The sequence below is a fragment of the Canis lupus genome, chromosome 23, assembly GCF_011100685.1.
Source record: "Canis lupus familiaris isolate Mischka breed German Shepherd chromosome 23, alternate assembly UU_Cfam_GSD_1.0, whole genome shotgun sequence".
Lineage (NCBI taxonomy): Eukaryota > Metazoa > Chordata > Mammalia > Carnivora > Canidae > Canis > Canis lupus.
The window spans coordinates 15,108,280-15,127,418 of record NC_049244.1 but is presented as its reverse complement, the minus strand read 5'-3'; the positions used below and the strand labels follow the sequence as shown (position 1 = coordinate 15,127,418).

The following is a 19,139-nucleotide window of genomic DNA, read 5'->3' as shown; positions in this document are numbered from 1 at the left end:
CAATTTTTCGTGTTCTCAACTGGCCGGTTCCCTGGAATATAAGCTTTTCAAAATATGACACAGAAGTTCACCAATTCCTTCCAACTCATAACACTTTAAAATTGCAACTCCAAATTATTTCTGTAAAAATAGCTGATTTTTATGACTCCTAGGGGATTTCTTATTTTAATCTGAAACCTTCAGAAATGGTTCAGTTTTGTGGAAATGATGGGGGAATGTCTGCTCTTAGCAGTTTTTGTGTTCAAGGGCAAATCAACCTCTGTGCTTGCTAACTCTAATTTTCCAAGGGTTATGAGACTTTAATTTGATTCTTTATCCAGTGTGCATAAAACGTTCACTGGAATTTGCATAATACATTTATTGTATAATCACTCTTCACATTGGTTACCTGCTTCCTCAAATGAACATTGCTTTTTTAAGGGTATATATTAATGTAGGGCCAATTTGAACTTTGTAACCAAACAGAATTAGGTATATCTCTCTGAAGGACAAACATAAAGGAGAGAGAGAAGGAGGGCATGTACTTGTTCTGAAATTGGCTATTATATAAAAATAGCCCCGATCCTGCATTTCCAAATATTAATTTTGCAAATATAAGCAGGGAGAAGATTGCTGTCTTTAAAAACACAGAGATTTATTATGTGGAGAAGGAATACGCTTGTCTGGCTCGTCTCTTAAAATGCATTGTAGGCGAGTGGATTCCATTGGGGTGCCAAATTTCAGCAGTCTAAGAAGGTGAGGGCATTTGAGGAAGAGGGTGCCGAAGGCATTAAGCCAGGAACTTTGAATGCATTTTAATTCCTTCGCGCCCAGAGCCAATATATAATTAAGGCAATATTATTATTACCCTCAATTTTGGTTTAGTGTTCTGTGCCTTTGGACTCCTTGCTATCCAACAGCAGAGCAAAGATTTGAACCCAGACTATATGATGCCAGCATCTTTGTCCTTCAACTATACCGAATGGTTTTCTGTTAAATGTACTTGTCTCGTGTGAGCCACCTTGGAGACTGTGTATTTCTTAACATCAACATGTCCAGTGGAGCCTGAAGAGTTCTTGGCACAGGCACAATTTGGAGACTGGAAGACCTGATAGTAGTTGGAGGAGAAGATGCTGAAGATCCCCATTTTCCCTGCAATTTTACAAGGGTAATAAGGGCAGTCCAGACTTGATGAGTGGCTTGTTCCAGACCACAGTGTCTCAGTCTTTAATGTGCATACAGTTCTCTGGAGATCTTGTCAAAATGTAGACTGAGTAGATCCACAGTGGGCAAGAGATTTTATTTTAAAGATTTATTTATTTATTTATTTATTTATTTATTTATTTATTTATTTATTTGAGAGACAGCACAAGCAGGGAGAGGGGCAAAGGGAGAGGGAAAGAGGGAATCTGCAAGCAGACTCCTCACTGAGCATAGTGCCCAACATGGGGCTCAAACTCACAACCCTGAGATCACAACCTGAGCTGAAATCAGGAGTCAGCTGCCCAATCAGCTGAGCCATCCAGATGGGCAGTAGATTCTGAATTTGTGCAAACTCTCAAGTGATGCCATTGCTGCTGGTCCACAGACCACACAGAGAGTAATAAAAGAGAAAATCCTCTGCTTACAGAGCCATTTCTCTAGTGATCCATGTCCTGACCTTAAGTACTTAACCATACAGATCACAGTTCTCTAAACTGTATCTTAATCAGCATATCCTAGGATTCTTGAAATCCCATTGTCTTGGGCAACTAAGACTCATCAAGCAAATTCTGCCTATAAGAGAGAGGACTTGAGCTAAAAGTTGTGGATCAGCTATTAAAGGGACACAGAAAAGTTAGTACCATCAACTAGCATACCAATTTCCTACTATCATAAAATTTCCTTGGGGAAAACATAGCTTTCATTATTGAAGAAAAAAACTCTCACTTTCCACTTCTAAATAAATGTGCAATCATGAGTATAATGACATGATCACTATTCAAATTCTTGGCATCCTTTCTGAATCACAGATCTGAAATTGTGTCGCAAAGTCCCAATGTATTTCCAAAATTCCTTTGAGATGGGTCCAATGTAATTGCAATGAGAAGGAAAATGGGCTTCCGATCTCCTGTATTTCAGGAGGGCATTACTTGAATTTGATTTAAGTGGCTTCTGAGATCTTTGGTTTGCATGCATTAGGGTCTTTCTTTGAAGTATCTTTCAAAGAAACAAAAAAACTAAAAAAAAAAAAAAAAATCACTGTCTAAGGTCTAGGAGGCTTTAAGAGTATTACTTATTCCTATTAATTTTAAAAATCTTTCAAAATGTTGGAATAAGATCAGTTTTGTGAATTAGTTGGCTAAGACATAATGTAGAGCTCAGAAATCCTTAAGAAATATCTAGGCAATTGGATGTTGAAAATAACAGATTAACAAGATTATAGTGATCCATATTTATTGACCAAGAAAAGTAGCCACATGCCCTATTAAGAGAAAAAATATCTGCATAATCTGATACTATTTGGGTTAAAAATAAAGAAAAAATAAGCGAACAGTTTGTTTATTTTTGAGCTGTGGCGTCATGGTTAATTTCCCTCCATATTGACTGAAATTTCCTCAATAAAATTGTATAACTTTTAGAATTAGAAGAAAACAACACTACTATTAATTTTTAGGAGGAAAATGGGCAATTGAAGAGACATTTATAAAATCTCAGATACAGTGTTTTTCATTTCAAGTTTTTGATAGCAGGAATATATATAAAGATTTTATTTATTTATTTATTTGAGAGAGACAGTGAGAGGGCATGAGCAAGAAGAGGGACAGGGGAAAAGGAAGAAACAGACTCCCCACTGAGTAGGGAGCCTGACCTGGGGCTCTATCCCAGACCCTGGGATCCATGACCTGAGCCAAATGCAGACTGACACTTAACTGACTGAGCCACCCAGGCACCCCAGATAGCAGGAATAACTCTTATCACTGTATAAGTTCCTAAGTGCTTCTAATGCATACAACAGTTAAGAGTTCAAGATTAACTTTTTGTTGCTTTTTCAAGCTAGAACATCAGAAGGAATCATAGGAGAGTGTCTTGGGAAGGGGAAACCACAGTACTAAGGTCTAAGTAGAAAGGAACTTAAATTTATGTCAGTAAATACGGTTTTGTTTGGCTTGCTATTTTTTTATTTAAATTTTTACCCCATGCATGCTATTACTCTCAATTACCAATATGTACGTGTTTCTTTATTTTTACAATTTGAATACAGAACTAGAATTATATTTGTTATCTCAGGTGGAATGAAAATAATTAATTTGGGTTCTTATAGGATGTAAAAGACACCATTTTTCATAATGCTAGGGACAGTATTTGTGAATATTTATTTAAAATATTTGGAATAAGCCCTATAAACATACAAATGAAGAATGCATCCAGTAAAGTATGGGTTTAAGAGGGAAAATGCATGACTTTCATTAAACAGAAGCTTCCTGAGGGTTTCAAAGTGAGTTTTGTCAAAGGTTTAGAAGAAGGAAATCATGCATGGAGCCTTTCCCAGGAAATTTAAAAGTTTAAAGGAATGCTGAGCTTTTTGCAGAAATTTGGTTGAAGTGACAGGTCATTGGAGGGAATATCTAGAATGTAGAGTGTAACAAAAACAGAGACTCACAGATAATACATCTTTCTTAAAAAGAGTCCACCTATATGTAGGAGTCACTTCCTCTTCCTTTTTTTGCACTGAGCTACTTAATGCATCCCTGTGGGTGGTTGCCTAATTCTGCTACAATATCCATCCTCTGAAGATGAATGGCCATGGGTCAGGGGATGTCTCTGCTCTAGAAGGATGTGAAAGACTATGCACATGCTTCCTGGGCCATTAGCTGGAGCTATTGAGTGTGAACGTGCATTAAAGCACCTGGAGGGTCAGGGGTGGGGACATGGGATTGTCCTTCCCAATGATTCTCACACACTGAGACCATCATCTCTGCTCTTCTTACAGAGCAATCATCTACAGCTCCACAAGTCTATAGAACCAGAGCAAGGAGAGTGAGGGCAGGATGGGGACTAAGGAATGAAATCATAGCTAGCTTTGCCTACCCTACTGTGCACTGGGATTGTAGAGCTATAATTAGAGTGTTCAGTTACAGCTTGCTTCCATCATGGTTACAAACTCAATGTAATGCCACACTGCATTACGGATTCATTCCTCCCACTGTTGTTGATGGCAGAGACACATAGGACCAATGGTTCACAAAAGACATATATTTTCTTTGTATCCCTGAACACTGCCTGTTAGCAAAGGAAAGCTTTGCAAGATGATTCACAGAGGTTAATCTGCCCATTTACAGCTAAGCAGACTGCTCTCTTAATCTCTGCAATATTATAATAATGGTTGGTCTAGTCAAAGACCTTGGCAAATCAGTGAGTTTCTTTCATCTTAATAAAGCATAGTGATCTCTCTAAGCCCATAAATGATGATCCTGATCTTAATTTTGACTTTATTCAGTATAAAGAAGCAATTTCTCTCATTTAAAAATCAATTGAACGGGGTGAGTAGGGAAGTGAGTTTTGGGATTTGAATTTGTGTTTGGTTTAATAAGACTTTCTGTGCAACTAAGTGGGATGAGATAGTGTCCCATTTTCAAGTGGCATACCACTAAGCACTTTGCTCCCTAAATGTGTCTGTCTTTGTAATTGTTCTATTCTGCTGGGAAATGCTATATGGGACCTAATTTCCTTTTCTGGAGCTCTCTTTTGTCATTTGTGCGCAAAATGTATTGACTTTGCCCCCACCTCGAAGAAATGTTTGCCATATTAGAATACTAGCATTTTCCTTTCACTTTTTATGTGGTACTGATTCCTCTCCATACTTTGTGTTTAGCTCAATTCATTTCTGCTGTGCACAAGAAATAGCAAACAGAGAGATAGAATAATACACACATATGTAAATTTAGAACATGGATAATTTTACTATCATGCCACACATTGAAAGGGTGTGGGCATGTTGAATCAGGCATTCAACCCTTATGAGCAGAATTGCATACACAAAGCCATGTGTATTATACAGAAGGAAAACATGGCCTTTTGCATATGCTCACCTAACCTAATCTCCTATGTGTTAGAAGACTCTATTGTATTTAAATTTCCTTATTCACCCTACTAGACCATTAAACTGCCTGACAGGAGGGACTATATTAAGAGTGTCTTAGTTTTCCCTGCAGCACCTAGTGAGCTATCTTTCTTACACATAATAGATGTTCAGTAAATTAAATGATAGGAAAGTCATCCTGATTCAAAAGCATTCCTCATAAGGTCAATCCTACTCCAAAAACTGATGTCTCATTTTAGTGTTTCTGGCACTAGACTATCAGAATGTTTAGGTAATTAAGTTCAAACATCAGGCGAATATAGTGAAGTAATCTGTTTACTGTATAAAGGATGTTGTTACCCTACTTATTTACCTCTATTTGCTAAGCATCTGAAGGCTACAGCCCTTTGCAGAGAAAGTACACATGCTTGTCTTTTTTTTTTTCTGTATAAAATCATCCCAAATTACTTTCTGAAGATGTTTCAAAGCATAGGTGATTTCAGATTTTAATGGCTTAGATTTTCTTTCCCTCAAAACAAGCATTCTTGAGCTTTTGCATTCTAGCAGGATTTATCTTTGCCTTTATTTTTCACACATGTAAGTTAGGCCATATGGCTATTATGTTTCCTATGTAGTATCCTTGCTTCATTATACTAATCACTGCAGAGAAGATACTGAAGTAATGACTGGGGTGTCTGGCTAGTTTGGTTTTATAAGCATATAAGTAGTGAAGAATTTATCAGTGCTACCCTGCAACTACCTTCTTTGCTCACATAATGCACAGAATTCAGAAATGCAATAAGAAAAAGACACGCAGCAATTACTCAACATTTTCAGGATGCAAGAGAAATTAGCAGAAATGCAGAGACAAGGAGGCAGCCTGGATTTCACTGGACCTGTAGGAAGCCTGCAAACCACTCCTCCCTTCTGGCAGGTCACCTTCACTCCCTGAAGCTCCAGTTTTCTGCTCCAAACTCAGATGACAGCCACAGAATATTGTTAAACTGAAGTAGAAGGAGGGGCGATTGATGGCAGGGCAATTCTTAAACATTTGTAACTGTTAAATTTGAGTAGAACTTCAGTTGAACGCGTAATTCCCAGACAAAGTGTTCGTTTATTCTGTTTAAAAATTGCATTTGACTCACAGCTGGATCGTCTTTGAAAGAAGTTGGGTGTTACATCAAGCCATCTGTGTTTCAAGTGGGCTTTTATGACAGCCATTGTGAAAAGGAAGAGCAATGCAAATGTTGTGAAATTTAGTGTGCAGTTCACTCTGAGAGCAAGTTTCCCTCAGCTGACTAGATGCCACCATGAATCCAAACCAGGAGTTCTGGTTTTGATGTCTCCCTGCCCCCTCCCATATAAAGTACAATCACAATGTTGGTAAATAGGTAGGCAGTTTAAATAAAAACTTTAAAAAGCTAACAGCAACAGAGAAGTACAAATTAAACTGTGAAGCTGGTAAAGAGACTTTTAACAAAATGCAGATGGATTGTCACACAGTGGTCCAGTTGAATGGCAAAGGTCACAGAGAAGTTGCCTACAAATGCACTAAAGGAAAGAACCCAGAACCCTCTGAGCCAATCCATTGTTTGTAGAACTTGGTTACAATTTCTAAGTGTGTGTGTGTGTATTATTTATATATATATAAAGTAATATATATATAAAGTCACCTGGCTTGTAGTGCAATAAAAATAGCAGAACTTTAAATTAACACACCAAGTTTAAAGCGTTTCAGGAAAGCATTGATTATATCTGCCAATGGAATGAGTGCATTTGGCGAATGACCTAATTAGCGTGTAGTTGGTTCTTTCTCACTGCTCTGCTTCCCGCTAATTGCAGAACTGCTGGCCTTCTCCCTCTGACAAGGAAGAAAAACAAGGACAGGGGTGTGTGGAGAAAACAGTGACATTCAGTTTTAATTCATTTGAACCTGCTGCCAAGCTTAATTATGTAATTGAGGGAGTGAGACTGGTGTGCATCCAGCCACTTGGGCTGGGGTTCCGATGGTTACCATTCACCAGTGTTTTATTGAGGATTTTAGCAGTTACCATAAAGCATTATTAGCTGGAGCTGAACTAATCTCCCTACCCTGCCCCTCTCCAGATGTAGGTGCAGAGGTTCTTGTTCTCAGACTTAATTATTTGTCATTAAGGAAAGCAAATTGAAATCAAATCGAAGTCACTTTATTTTGTGGTAAATGTATCATTATTCTTTAGGAGCATCTTTGCATTTTGTTTTTGTTCTTCTGGATGCATTTCTACAATCAGTGTTTTCCAGGGTTGCTTGAGACATTTTTACCTTCGGACTTTCATTTTGATCAGTGAAAGTGAGTATGTATGGAAAACACATAGCTCAGTAAAATATTTCATGTCTGGTGGCTTATTCTTTATTAATAACTTTATGTCAGGGGATGTAAGCACCCCATATTGCCACGGAGTCTTCTGTAAAAGAGATAATTTGTACGAAGGCACCACTTTTCTTGCTGGACTGATGGCTCTAGAAATACACTCTTCTCAAAGTTCACCCATTCCCTCCCTGATTCAGAGAAAGCTCAGGTGTCTCGTTCCCTCAGAGATTTCTTCTGTTTGGATTGAAGTTCAGCTCTGGAGATAGCATTGTGATTTTGTAATATCCTGTGTAATGTGTGGGGGTGAAAGGAAAGGGAGGGAGTCCGAGAAGCTGCTATGCTGGAATAGAGGCAGAGAGTCCTGAAATCAAGAGCCACCTGGCTGGGTGTCAGCATGGCTGAGCCAGACTGGGACCTTTTGGCATTTATATTGTTCGTTATAGTCAAAATGTATTAATAGACATTTTAATCAGTTGATTCCCACTCTAGTCTGAGAAGTATTAGCATCTTTCAAACATACTTTGCATTAACTTTGACAAATCTTTATTAAGCGCATGCTATGTGTTAAGTACAGCCCCAGTAACTGGGTACATACAAATAACTAACATTCATTAACCAAAAGTGATCTTTTTTTTCTGCCTTCAAGTTGCAATGAGCAAAGAGTAAGGGCAACATGGCATATGTGTTCCAGATTCTCTCAGTCCTTCACTTTTGGAGAACATTAGTCTATAGATTATCCGCTTGCCCTCCTGAAGTTTTGATCTCTTGCCTCCTGCTTGATCATTCCTATCCCTATCTGAAATTGCCAGAAACAGTCCCATAGTGGGTATGACAAATAAGGATCTGTTGAATAACTTGAATGAATCCTCTGTAGTTCCCTGGCTTCCCACTGAAATCAGCTGAGGAACACACACCTGGGCCACTTTACCAAAGATATTGTTTTACTTTCCCGGGAGTGAGAAATGGACACTGTTTTTTTGTTTTGTTTTGTTTTTGTTTTAGCTCCCAAGGTGATTCCAGTGTACAGCTAAGGTTAAAAACCATGGTATCTCCTATCTTAAAACAAACCAAAACAACTCATTTGACCTCATATCACTTTCTAGCTGACCTATCTCTTAATTCTCCTTCCCAGCAAGATAACAGGGAGGAGGCCTGCAAGCAATCTCTCGACCTCCTCCTCTTTCTCTCACTCTTCAACTAGTCTGGCAGGCTTCAGTCCTCACCAATCCTCCCTGAAGCAAATCATGATTGTGCCACCCACGTTCCTAAGCACACTGGACATTTGCATGCTCTCATCTTGCTCACACTGTTGGGGGCACGTGACAATTGAACATCTCTCGTTGGAACATCTTCTTCCCTTGGCTTTGAGACATCCTATTCCCTTTTCAAAAGTCCCTTTCTCTCTGATTCTCCTGCAGCCTCCTTTGCAATCTCATGTTATTACCTGACACCTAAATACTGAAGTTGTTCAAGCTCCAAACCTGGGCCCTTGGTTTCTGCTTACACTAGGCGTTTTTGTCTCTTTCCATCTCTGTAAACCACATATTTATGCTATTGACCTCCTAATTTATATTTCCAATCCTATCTTCTTTTCTGAGCACCAGCCTAATATATCCAACTGCTCCTTGACATTTTTACTTAGATGTCTCACAGGCGTTTCTGACTCAACCGATATTTTAATTTTCCCTCTCCCCTGTTGGATCCTCCTCCAGGCTCCCCATTTCAGTAAATCACATTGCCACCCACCCAGTGGCTTCTGCTGAAAAATCAGTAGTAATCCTTGTCATCTGTATCTCCCTTACTCCCAAACTAGTCAATCTATCTTTAAGTCCTGCTAATTCTGCCTCCAGAGTATGATTCAAATCATTCACTTTATCCCCTCCATTTTATTGCTGGCTACCATTTGTCTGGATTGCTGTAATAGCCTCTAAATCTACTCCTGATTCCATTCTTGCTGCCCACCTTCTCCATAACCATTCAATTTTCAGCAAAAGCCAGTTGGAGGGATATTTTAAGAAATGCAAATCATTTCTTGCTACTGCTTCCTTAATTTTCAATGAGGAGCAATCTGTTGTTAGATTCTATCTTATATGCTTTTGTTTTCTTTCAAGGAAGGACTACCATTTGGTAATTATAGACTCATTTGTGCAGTTATTCATTTCATGTCCATTTCTCAACTCAACTCTGAAAACGCGTAAGGGTGGGAAGTGGGCTATTCTTTTTAACTCCTTATACCATGTGCCTGGCAAAGTGCCTGAAATAGGATTTTGTTGTTGAATGAAAGAATGAGCATGTGAATGGATGAGGATGATTGATCAAAGCATGAAGCAGGAGGGGGTGCCTTGTCAAACCTCACTTAGCCCATGCTACTAAGAATTCAACTACCCCATGAATAAATGTACTGGCTGAAGAACCGCACTGAATCTGTTTGTGGAACTGTTGTCTTCTGTGCCCTGATGGCAAAATCGAGGAGTTTTCAAGAATTGTGTCTTCTGCTTGTTGGGCTTCAGGAGCTACTCAAGAGAGTTTGCAAAGTGGGATTATATAGTAGTTCATTGTGTGGTGTATTTGGCAAGGGCTTATGAGGACTTTGCTTCTAATCCTGGACCTGCCAATTAAGCAGCATGCTGGTTCAGGGTTAGTTATGCCACCTCTCTTGAGCCTCTGTTTCTGTATGTATCCGTGAATGGGCATGAGGCCAGTAAGACCTGATGTCATCATTTCCCCAGGGATCAACATGTCAAACACCCAGCACATTACATGTTACATAGGAAATAATGTCTACATTTTAGTTTTACTCTCTGTTCCCCCTGACTCTCTTTCTTGATTTATTTTGTTCTTTTTCCCCTTTCTCTTTCTGCTTTTATATCCCCTATCTGACTCATCTTAGTGGGTGGTAATACTCCTATTACTCACATAGTTTGAATTTTGTAGGAAGAGAGGAATTAGCGGGACTTAACAGAACAGGCTTCCCTTTGGATGAGAAACACAAACTCACAGCTTCTCTGCCCCGCTTTTCAAGAGCATTTTATGGTACACTGCTGTGTAACAAGTTCATTTTAGGATAACATGCTGGGAGGGAGAAAAAGAAGAAGGGATTCGAAGGGAGAAAATTAAAAAGTTAATTAAAAGAAACAACTTGGTAATTGAATTCCCTCGCGCTCTTCTTTGGTGATGGGGAGGTGGGTCACAGACTGTGGTTAGTAGGCTTGCTCACCTCCAGACTTCAGAGGAGCAAGTATGAGAGTGCAGAGCAAATCCCTGCCTGACCGATGAGAAGAGGATACATATGATGGACTTTTTAGACATGCTACACAAAGCTGCCCACATACTCATTCTTGAGCTTTTTTATTTTGAAATATTCTTGGCAGCTGAAATATTCTAGGCTAAGCCGTGGACTAACACCAGCTAGTTTATGGGCATGGAGAATCCCCTTTCACTGATGCTGCTTCATTGATTCGAGCTATTCCTCTAGCCTCACTCTGTATACAACACTCAAACAGGCAGAAGGGAAGAGAACAGTATAGCGAACTTTTTCAGATTATACTAAAGTAATAAATAAGTGACATGGGTCTTTTTTAAAATTTATTTTTAAAAGAAGCCTTGAATATATAATTACTCTATCACAGATTGCTTAAGAGTTAAAACACTTTATTTAATATTATCATTGAATGAGACAAGGTCCTGTGGTACATTAGCATAGGCTTAAATATCAACTAGAATACAATTCAGACCCTGACTCTCATTTACAACCTTTCTTCATTTACACAGTCAACATACATTTATATATCAAATGTGTATTGTGTTTCAAGCACTGTTGAGGTTGTTGGTAATAAATTTAAGTTCTATCAAGGCTTTTTATTAACATCAACTTTTTTTGAGATTTTGAAAATTAACTTTAGACATAGACTTTTCTATATTTTTCAGCATTTGTGGTCCTCATTCTTGCAGCAGATTCACCAAAGAAAGAGGGACGTGGTTAAATAATGCATTACCTTACCCATCAAATTAGCCCAAATCAGATTGCTTACGGTTTACCTCATCTCCACAAAGCAATCTCCAGAAAATAAGGGAATTGCAGTTTTATGTTTAATGATATTGTGCTATCTTCCCTGACATGTTAAGGCCAATAGGTTGAGAGCCTTTATGGTAATTGCAAGAGTTATGAATGCAAGTGTGACCACAAGCACACCTTCCACCAAAATGACAGATGCAGTATTAACAAGGATTTTTTGTGTTTTTACAGGGTATGGTTTTGTAGATTTTGACAGTCCTGCAGCTGCACAGAAAGCAGTAGCATCTCTCAAGGCAAATGGCGTTCAGGCACAGATGGCCAAGGTAAGATCAGTGTTTAGATTTTTTTTTTCTTCTGTGATCGTGTATTTCTTCATTACTGTGAGCTGAATCAGAATTGGAGTTTGCAACAATTTGAATTATACTTACTTGTTAGGGAAGACAAGAAACCCTATATTAGGTTTGCCTTGGAAGAACCTGGCTGGTTTATTTAATTGTTTCTTTGTATATAATTATTAATATGCTCTTTTGTTACGGCGACCTCATTAGCGCTTTAAGGACACTTGTGAAGTGCTCTATTTTACCTGATGAAGAAAGTGCATGCATATGTGTTTGTATGTGTGTGTATCTAAGGCTTTCACCAATAAACAGTTTGAGAGTAGTATGATTCTCAGCAAGTTGTCCTTGGTAAACTGCTAAAAAATTGTTCACTCTCATGTCGGGGAATGCTGAAAGCTGAATGATGCACTTGTCTGATCTATGCAGGGAAATGAATTTAACCAAAGCATACATTGTCTAGATTGTTAGAATTTCACTTCAGTCTTTATATATAGTTTTACTAGATGATAATATCCTAGAGATTAATAACTTCTGATACTCATTTGTTGTATGTAGAACAAGTAGTCTGGAAATTTCTATCTGAAATCATAATGCATCTGTATATTCAAGAAAATAAATAAGAGCATTTTAAATAGATTTGAATTCTGATTGCAGTGGTAGTTATAAGGAATCTACACATGTGATAAAATGGCATAGAAGTATACAGGCATATCAATGTCAGTTTACTGGTTTTGATATTTTATAATAATTATGTAAGATGTAAACTTTGAGGAAACTGGGTGAAAGTGTGTGGTGGGATCTCTTTATACTGTCTTTTGCAACTTGTAAATCTATGATTATTTTCAAAATTAAAAAATTTAAGAAAATCATTTATAGCATATATATGCTTGATACATATCTATTTTAGGTTAATGGTCATTTTGCATTTATTCACATGCAAATATATTTTAAAATAATTTTCTGTTTACTATTGCTGAATTTATTTGCCTCTGGATTCTCAAAAGTTAGGTAGAAGAGCCAACAGATCTTGAAATTTAGACCTAATACATCTGGGTCATATTCATGTATATCCTTACCCTTCACTATCTCCATAAGAACTGAGTGATATAATGACCAAGCCATAAAATTTTCAGCCATTTGGATTTTGTTTTGATTGCAAACATTTCCTGATAATATTTTCCAGTTTCAACCTGAGAGAACCAGAGGTGGGATATTGAGTTCTCTTCCACTTCAGATGTCTTTTAGCAAGCTGATACCACTCATATCTCTTAATCTTTGGTTGTGGGTCACTTCTCACAAAGATTACTTTGGTGAACTTATTGCCCTTTATGATACCTTAGTTGTTTTTCAAAGCTGTATAAATTAGAACTTGAATTCTTTCAGCTGTGTAATGTACTCCTCAAGACTGTTCCTGGAAGCTTCGAATTTGGTCATGAACTAAGATGGCTGGAGTTAATATTTGTAATTAATAAGTAAATTACATACATGTCTTGGCTTAAAGGTCACTTGGCAAAACAGTCAAGTTACCTGGCAACTTAAGCAAGAACTCATACCCAGGAAAGTAATGGTAAAATGTAGTTGCTGGATACATGCAAGATATAAAACTTGAAATTGGACTGAAAAGCAGCTGACAAGCATATCATTATAAAAATGCTTATGAAAAAAATTATCATGGAACACCTTTGATTATTGATGGAAGTTTTGATTATTGATTAAGAAGTTTTGGAAATTGGTTGTGGCAGTTTATAACTTAATGGATACAGGGTGTGCAATCTCCACTGTTTCAAGTGTTCTGAGAAAAAAAATATATATGTAGTTTTACTTGCTAGATAAAAATCACTATCATCTTGCACAACAGGCAAAGTTGGCATTGATTTTATAACTACTGAGGAGCCATTATGACTATTTTCTCTCTGTTTCTAAGCATTCTGGTACACAAGTCTCTGCCTGGCTCCCTCTCTTTTACACACACACACACACACACACACACACACACAGGTGTACCCCAATTGCTGACCTCTCACCTAAATAGGATGCTATCAAAGGGAATGTATTTTAAAGAGCTTCTAAAAAGTTGTTCATTATAGCCAGCATCTTTACCCTTAGCCCAAACCCCACGTACACTGCACAATGTACAATATAAGGAGATTCCAAGTGGAATGTTTAGAGGCACTTAATTTATTTCTGGGGTTGCTGAAAGATTTTTACCTTATCAATTATGCTGTCTGTGGAGTAAATTCTTTTTCCTCTTTTTTTTCACAGACTTTGAATCTAAAGCCCAGAGCCTTTAGATTCACATCTGAGTACTAGAAAACTTTAAGCAATAAATGGCTCTGTAATTTAACTACCTAGAAGCAAATAAATAGCCTCCCTTTGACAATGAATTGGAACAAGCTTGACCACCTGTATTAGCAGATTTCTCACTGAGCTATTGGATTTCATGGCTTTTTTTCCCCCCCTTTGTCCTGGTGATAACTGTAATTTGTTATCATATAAACCTGCAGTCTGCAGGGTGTGTGAAACTTGAACTATATTTTTTGCCATTTAAGTATCTACTGAATCGCCTCCTGCATTCTTGTTCTTATCAATATCCTACGATGCAGGTTGTGATGCTACATTTTAAAGACTCCAGGATAAAAAAAATAAATAAAATAAAAGACTCCAGGATTTTAAAGCAAAAATGCTACAAATAATATAAGTTCCCAATAGCAACCCAGAATGAACATGAAGCTCTCCAAGGGAATCACTCTAGCTAGCTTATTCCAATGTGTGCATATGAAAAATTCAACTGATTTGTCAACTAAGAGGAATCAAACAATAAATCATCCAGTAAGTGGTAATTGATTAATAATGTATAACCATTAATACAGACTAACATTTTCTGTATACTTGCTGTTCTGTCAGAAAGAGTTTTGAGGGATCAAAGGAAATGTTTCTTTGAGGAGAGCAGATTTAGAATATTTTAGTAATACATAGTGGTTAGGAGTGTAGGTTTGGAGAGAGAAACTTGGCCTTGAATTTTGGCTCTGATACCACCCGGATGTGTGGACTTACTTGAGTTTTTTAAATATCTCTTAAACACTCTAATAATAATATTCAGATTATTGGACTAAGGACACCTGTCAGAGTTAATTCTAAAAAATACACAAAAAATTTATCATGGTGCTTAGATTATACAAAGAATTCAATAAATGTTAATTATTCAATGAATGTTGTTATTCATTACATTCAAATATGTTACTGAACCTTCTATAAAGTCTAATGTTTGCTTTAAGCAGTATATCATTTCAAAACAGTCTCTTGAGAAATATAATAAATATCAACAAATATTTTTATTACCTGCTATGTGCCAGGCACTGTGCTAGGTGTTGGAGAATCAAGTTGAATAAAACTTCTCTCTTATTCCGAATCTGTAACATTTAGCCTATCTCCTGGGCTTGTTCCTGGATTGCTCCAGATAAGAATATTAGCTGTTATGGTTCTTGCCAGCCTCAAAGCATTTAGAAGAAAATCATTAGCTAAGGACTATGTCTCTGTAAGCATAAGAAGAAAAGAGCTGAGGACACACTAGCTAAGAATAGCTTCACCTTATAGGTGTTTCTTTTCTTATTAATGAGAAGCTTGTAGATGGGTAGTGAAGGGCAAATGCTGTGGTATGCCCTCAAGGAACAAGGCTTGTGTGCCATTCCTTATGGGTGGCTTTTATCTGTACATATACATGTTATTTCTAAAGCCTAGGTGTGATAGCCCCATCTAAGCCAAGAACAACAAAAGGACGCAGGGATCTGAAGCTAACGGATCATTCTGGCTGATTCTGTCCTTTTAAAAGCTTTCCCAGAACCTAACTTAGGAACTTGTGTTTACATCATAATGGCTCAAATTGAGTCATATGATTTCCCCCTTAGCTGCAAAAGAGTCTGGGATTTATGAATAATTTAGCTTCCTTGCCTCTAATAGAGAAAATTAAGAATAGTTCATCTTTTTGGCTGTCCAACATCCATTACACCATTCTTCCCATTTATACATTATGGGTGGCATGCATTCATTCCTTCCCCAAAGAAGCCTACCTCAAAGCCTCATCCTATAAGCACATCTGGTGATGCCATCATCCCTAGCGGGCTCAGACACAGCTTCTCCTCATGGCTTAGATCTCATAAGCTTAAAAGACAAGTTATCTGTCCCAACTCCCACAGTACAGAACAATAGATAAAAAATAAGATACATGAACCTAAAGGAAGACCAGCAGAAATCGTTAATATACCAAATCTTGGGGGTAGGAATATAATTCCAGCTTTGTCAGTACAGTAAGCTCATTGGTTATTCAGTCATATAATCCCTGTCTGACTCCTGAAGAAATCTTTCTTGCACATTATTACTCACTGAGGCCTCACTGGAAGGCTATGCAGCTTTAGAAACTAAGTTTTCCAGAACGCAAATCTGGAGGCTCTGGAATGGCTCTAATATTGAATGATAGGAATTACTACCAGCCTTGCCTTGAGTTATCTCAAGTGCAGCAGGCCTCTTTCTTATTTTCTATCTGGCAGTTCTGAACACAAGTAAACAGAGCATATCTCCTTCTAGATGAAAAGTTCACAGAGAAGGAGTTACCCCCTCCTCAAGGCCCTTATAGAAGGCTTTTTCAGGTCTACTATTAGCAATGCTATTCCAATTGCCAAAGGTGATTCACCTCACTGTGAGACATGTAGAATAAATCAAAGTTAAGCAATCACAAAAGAGACCAAGTGTCCAAGAGGATGTCAGGCACACCAAGAATAGTATAAAAATCCCATGTCAACTATGGCAGAAACCAGATTGGGACCAGAGGAAAGTAATTCTCTTCCATAAGTCAATGACCTTAACAGTTCTCTTTCAGGAAAAACAAACAAACAAAACATGAGGGTTTTTAAATTTTTTTAATTTTTTATGAGCTTTTTTAACTTAAGATCAGAAGTGATAAAAAGTGAAAAATTAGTGACTACAGGAAAATAAATTCTGTAAATTCAAATATGTAATGCACAAAATTAATTTAAAAATACATTACCCCAATACATAACCCTAATGGTGATATTCTAGTAGAAGAATTTTAGTTAATGAAGTAAGGCCCACTTTATAGAATGCTCCAGAAAAAAAATTTTAAGGTTTGAACATTTGCCTCATGATGTGTCTTGTTATCAACCTGAATGCACAGGCATGTGCTGTCATCTGAGGCCCTGCTAATAATCTTTGCTTTTACCATACCAGGGATATGAGAGTAAGCAGGTTATTTGATATCCATGTGTCACTACAATAGGGTTGGACTTACTGCGTTACCAGTAGGCAAGTTCAGTAGGCAAGCAATACTTAATATAATGATGGGCAAGTGCTATCTGGAGATGCTAATATTCTAAAAATAATGTCCTGGTGTTTTTGTTTTGTTTTGTTTTCAACAGAATCAAAGGATCAGAGAGGATTTTAGTTAATGCAGGAAGGCCTACTTTATAGAATGCTCTAGATGCTATCATTTGTTCAGATCCCCAAATCCCCATAACCCCAAGGAGATAAGGACTATAGCCTAATGTTTAGGTAGAAATCTCTTTTATTTTCTTAGTCTTTCAACACATTTATGCTGAACACTTACTATGTACCAAGATTGCTCTACATGCTAAAGACACTGAACCAGTTTTATGAAGATCACATTCTTTGGTGGAAGGCAGAAAATGAACAAAGAGATACAATACATTAGTTAATAAGAAGTGGTTCTAAGACAATTAAAAGAGGCTAAGGATAATAAATATATAGGGTATGAGGATGGGGGTGAAGGTGGGGCTGAGATGCATTTTAGATAGAGTGGTCAGAGAGATTGTCTATGATGAGGTAATATTTGAACAGAGATCAAAAAGAAATGAAGAGAGCAAATTACAGTATAATGTCATAATAAGAGATTGTTATGAAAAAATTTTCTGTAGTAATTCAAAATAGAGCAGACTTTTTAGGGAGCTAACATGTCTGGGCTTTGTTATCATCTTTATCCCACACCTTCTTCTTAATATGGAAGAGAGAGATATACCACCATCCCTTCCTTTATTTTTTGTAGGAATTTTCTGGTTTCAATCTATCATAATGGTGCATTTCTTAGAAAATATTTTTCATATGAACCAAAATCCAATCGAATCAGTAAATATTTTCTTCCAGTACTTAACTTCTTCAAATCATGTTATTCAGTTGTACTGGTGGATGTAAAGAGATGACAAGATATCCTACACCACTGTTATGAAATGTTCTTTAAATAACTGTAATTTCAAAGAGTGGCAGTCCAATGTTGGTTTTAACACAGTTCATTACTCTTGGATGACTGATGCCATGTAATGAAAACCTTGCTCTGTGTCATTTCCTAAAATGAATCTTTGTGTCACATGTTCTTGTGAAAGACATTTCCAACAGAAGAACATCTCTCACAAACACTAAGTATTATTTTCCTCATGATGGAGATTTTTGAAGTTGTCAGTGAAAGAAAGACTAGTGGTTGGTCTTTCACATGTCTATAAAATATTTGTGAGTGTTTGCTTGGTTGGCTATGGCAACTTACCTCATTTTTTTTATCCTAATGCTGAATGCAGGGATACAAAACCCAATATTGAAATTGTCAGGGTTGATCTTAATCCTATTTGTTAATTATTTGAAGTTTTTGAAGCAGAATCCTCTGAAGTTAAATATTTGTATTAGCTTCTACAAAATGATTTACATAATCAGGTTGTTACCCCGTGCTTTTGCAAGGACTCTAGTATATTTTCTTTGGTGGAATGGTGGGTATGTGCTCTAATTGAATTTCCTGCTTTCCCAGCATTTGACAGAAACACAAATCAATGAAAAAATTTACCTTAATTTGTTTTGTAAGTTGGGGTTTCTACCAGGTGTCCTGATACTTTCTTATTGCAGGATGCTGTGGACTACAAGTTCTCTTCATTCAATTTGCAAGAAATATCAACTCCTTCATCCTGCCTCTCTGAACAGAATGTATCCACCACAGGCTGATCTCAATTAATGGCTCATTTCTTTATATACTGTTAAGAAAGTAATAATGAACAATCCCCATTCATGGCTTTAATCATTTGTTCCTAATCATTGTTCCTTTAATCATTTAATCATTTGTTAGAAGGAAAAGATCCTATCTCTGGTCACCATTGTTTTGGATTGAAAGAACCTAATTAAAAAGCATCTCTTTGTCCCATGTAGATTTTTATCCCATTGAAAAAATAAGAGAATACCAAATTAAAACAAAACAAAACAAAACAAAAAAGCCCCAAAAACAAACTATTGATTCAATTACTGGTAATACTGTATTAGGAAGATGTGGCTTAGGAAATTATGAGGGAAATGAGTCTTTAAATATTGAATGCCAAAATTAGATTTATCCAT

The 19,139-nt window shown here is 37.1% G+C and overlaps 1 protein-coding gene and 1 long non-coding RNA gene across 24 annotated transcripts in view; one reads left to right on the top strand and one right to left on the bottom strand.

The window, feature by feature from the left end:
* LOC102154344 overlaps positions 1–15,576 on the bottom strand; it is a 57,727-nt gene extending 42,151 nt beyond the window's left edge. For all 5 annotated transcript variants that reach the window (XR_005376918.1, XR_005376917.1, XR_005376920.1 and 2 more), the window contains exon 1: positions 15,084–15,576. This is a non-coding gene — a long non-coding RNA (uncharacterized LOC102154344). The remainder of the gene's footprint in view (positions 1–15,083) is intronic.
* RBMS3 (RNA binding motif single stranded interacting protein 3) overlaps positions 1–19,139 on the top strand; it is a 1,328,331-nt gene that overhangs the window by 906,694 nt on the left and 402,498 nt on the right. For all 19 annotated transcript variants that reach the window (XM_038570636.1, XM_038570630.1, XM_038570628.1 and 16 more), the window contains one exon: positions 11,638–11,729. In XM_038570636.1, coding sequence (XP_038426564.1) covers positions 11,638–11,729 — 92 coding nt within the window. The remainder of the gene's footprint in view (positions 1–11,637; positions 11,730–19,139) is intronic.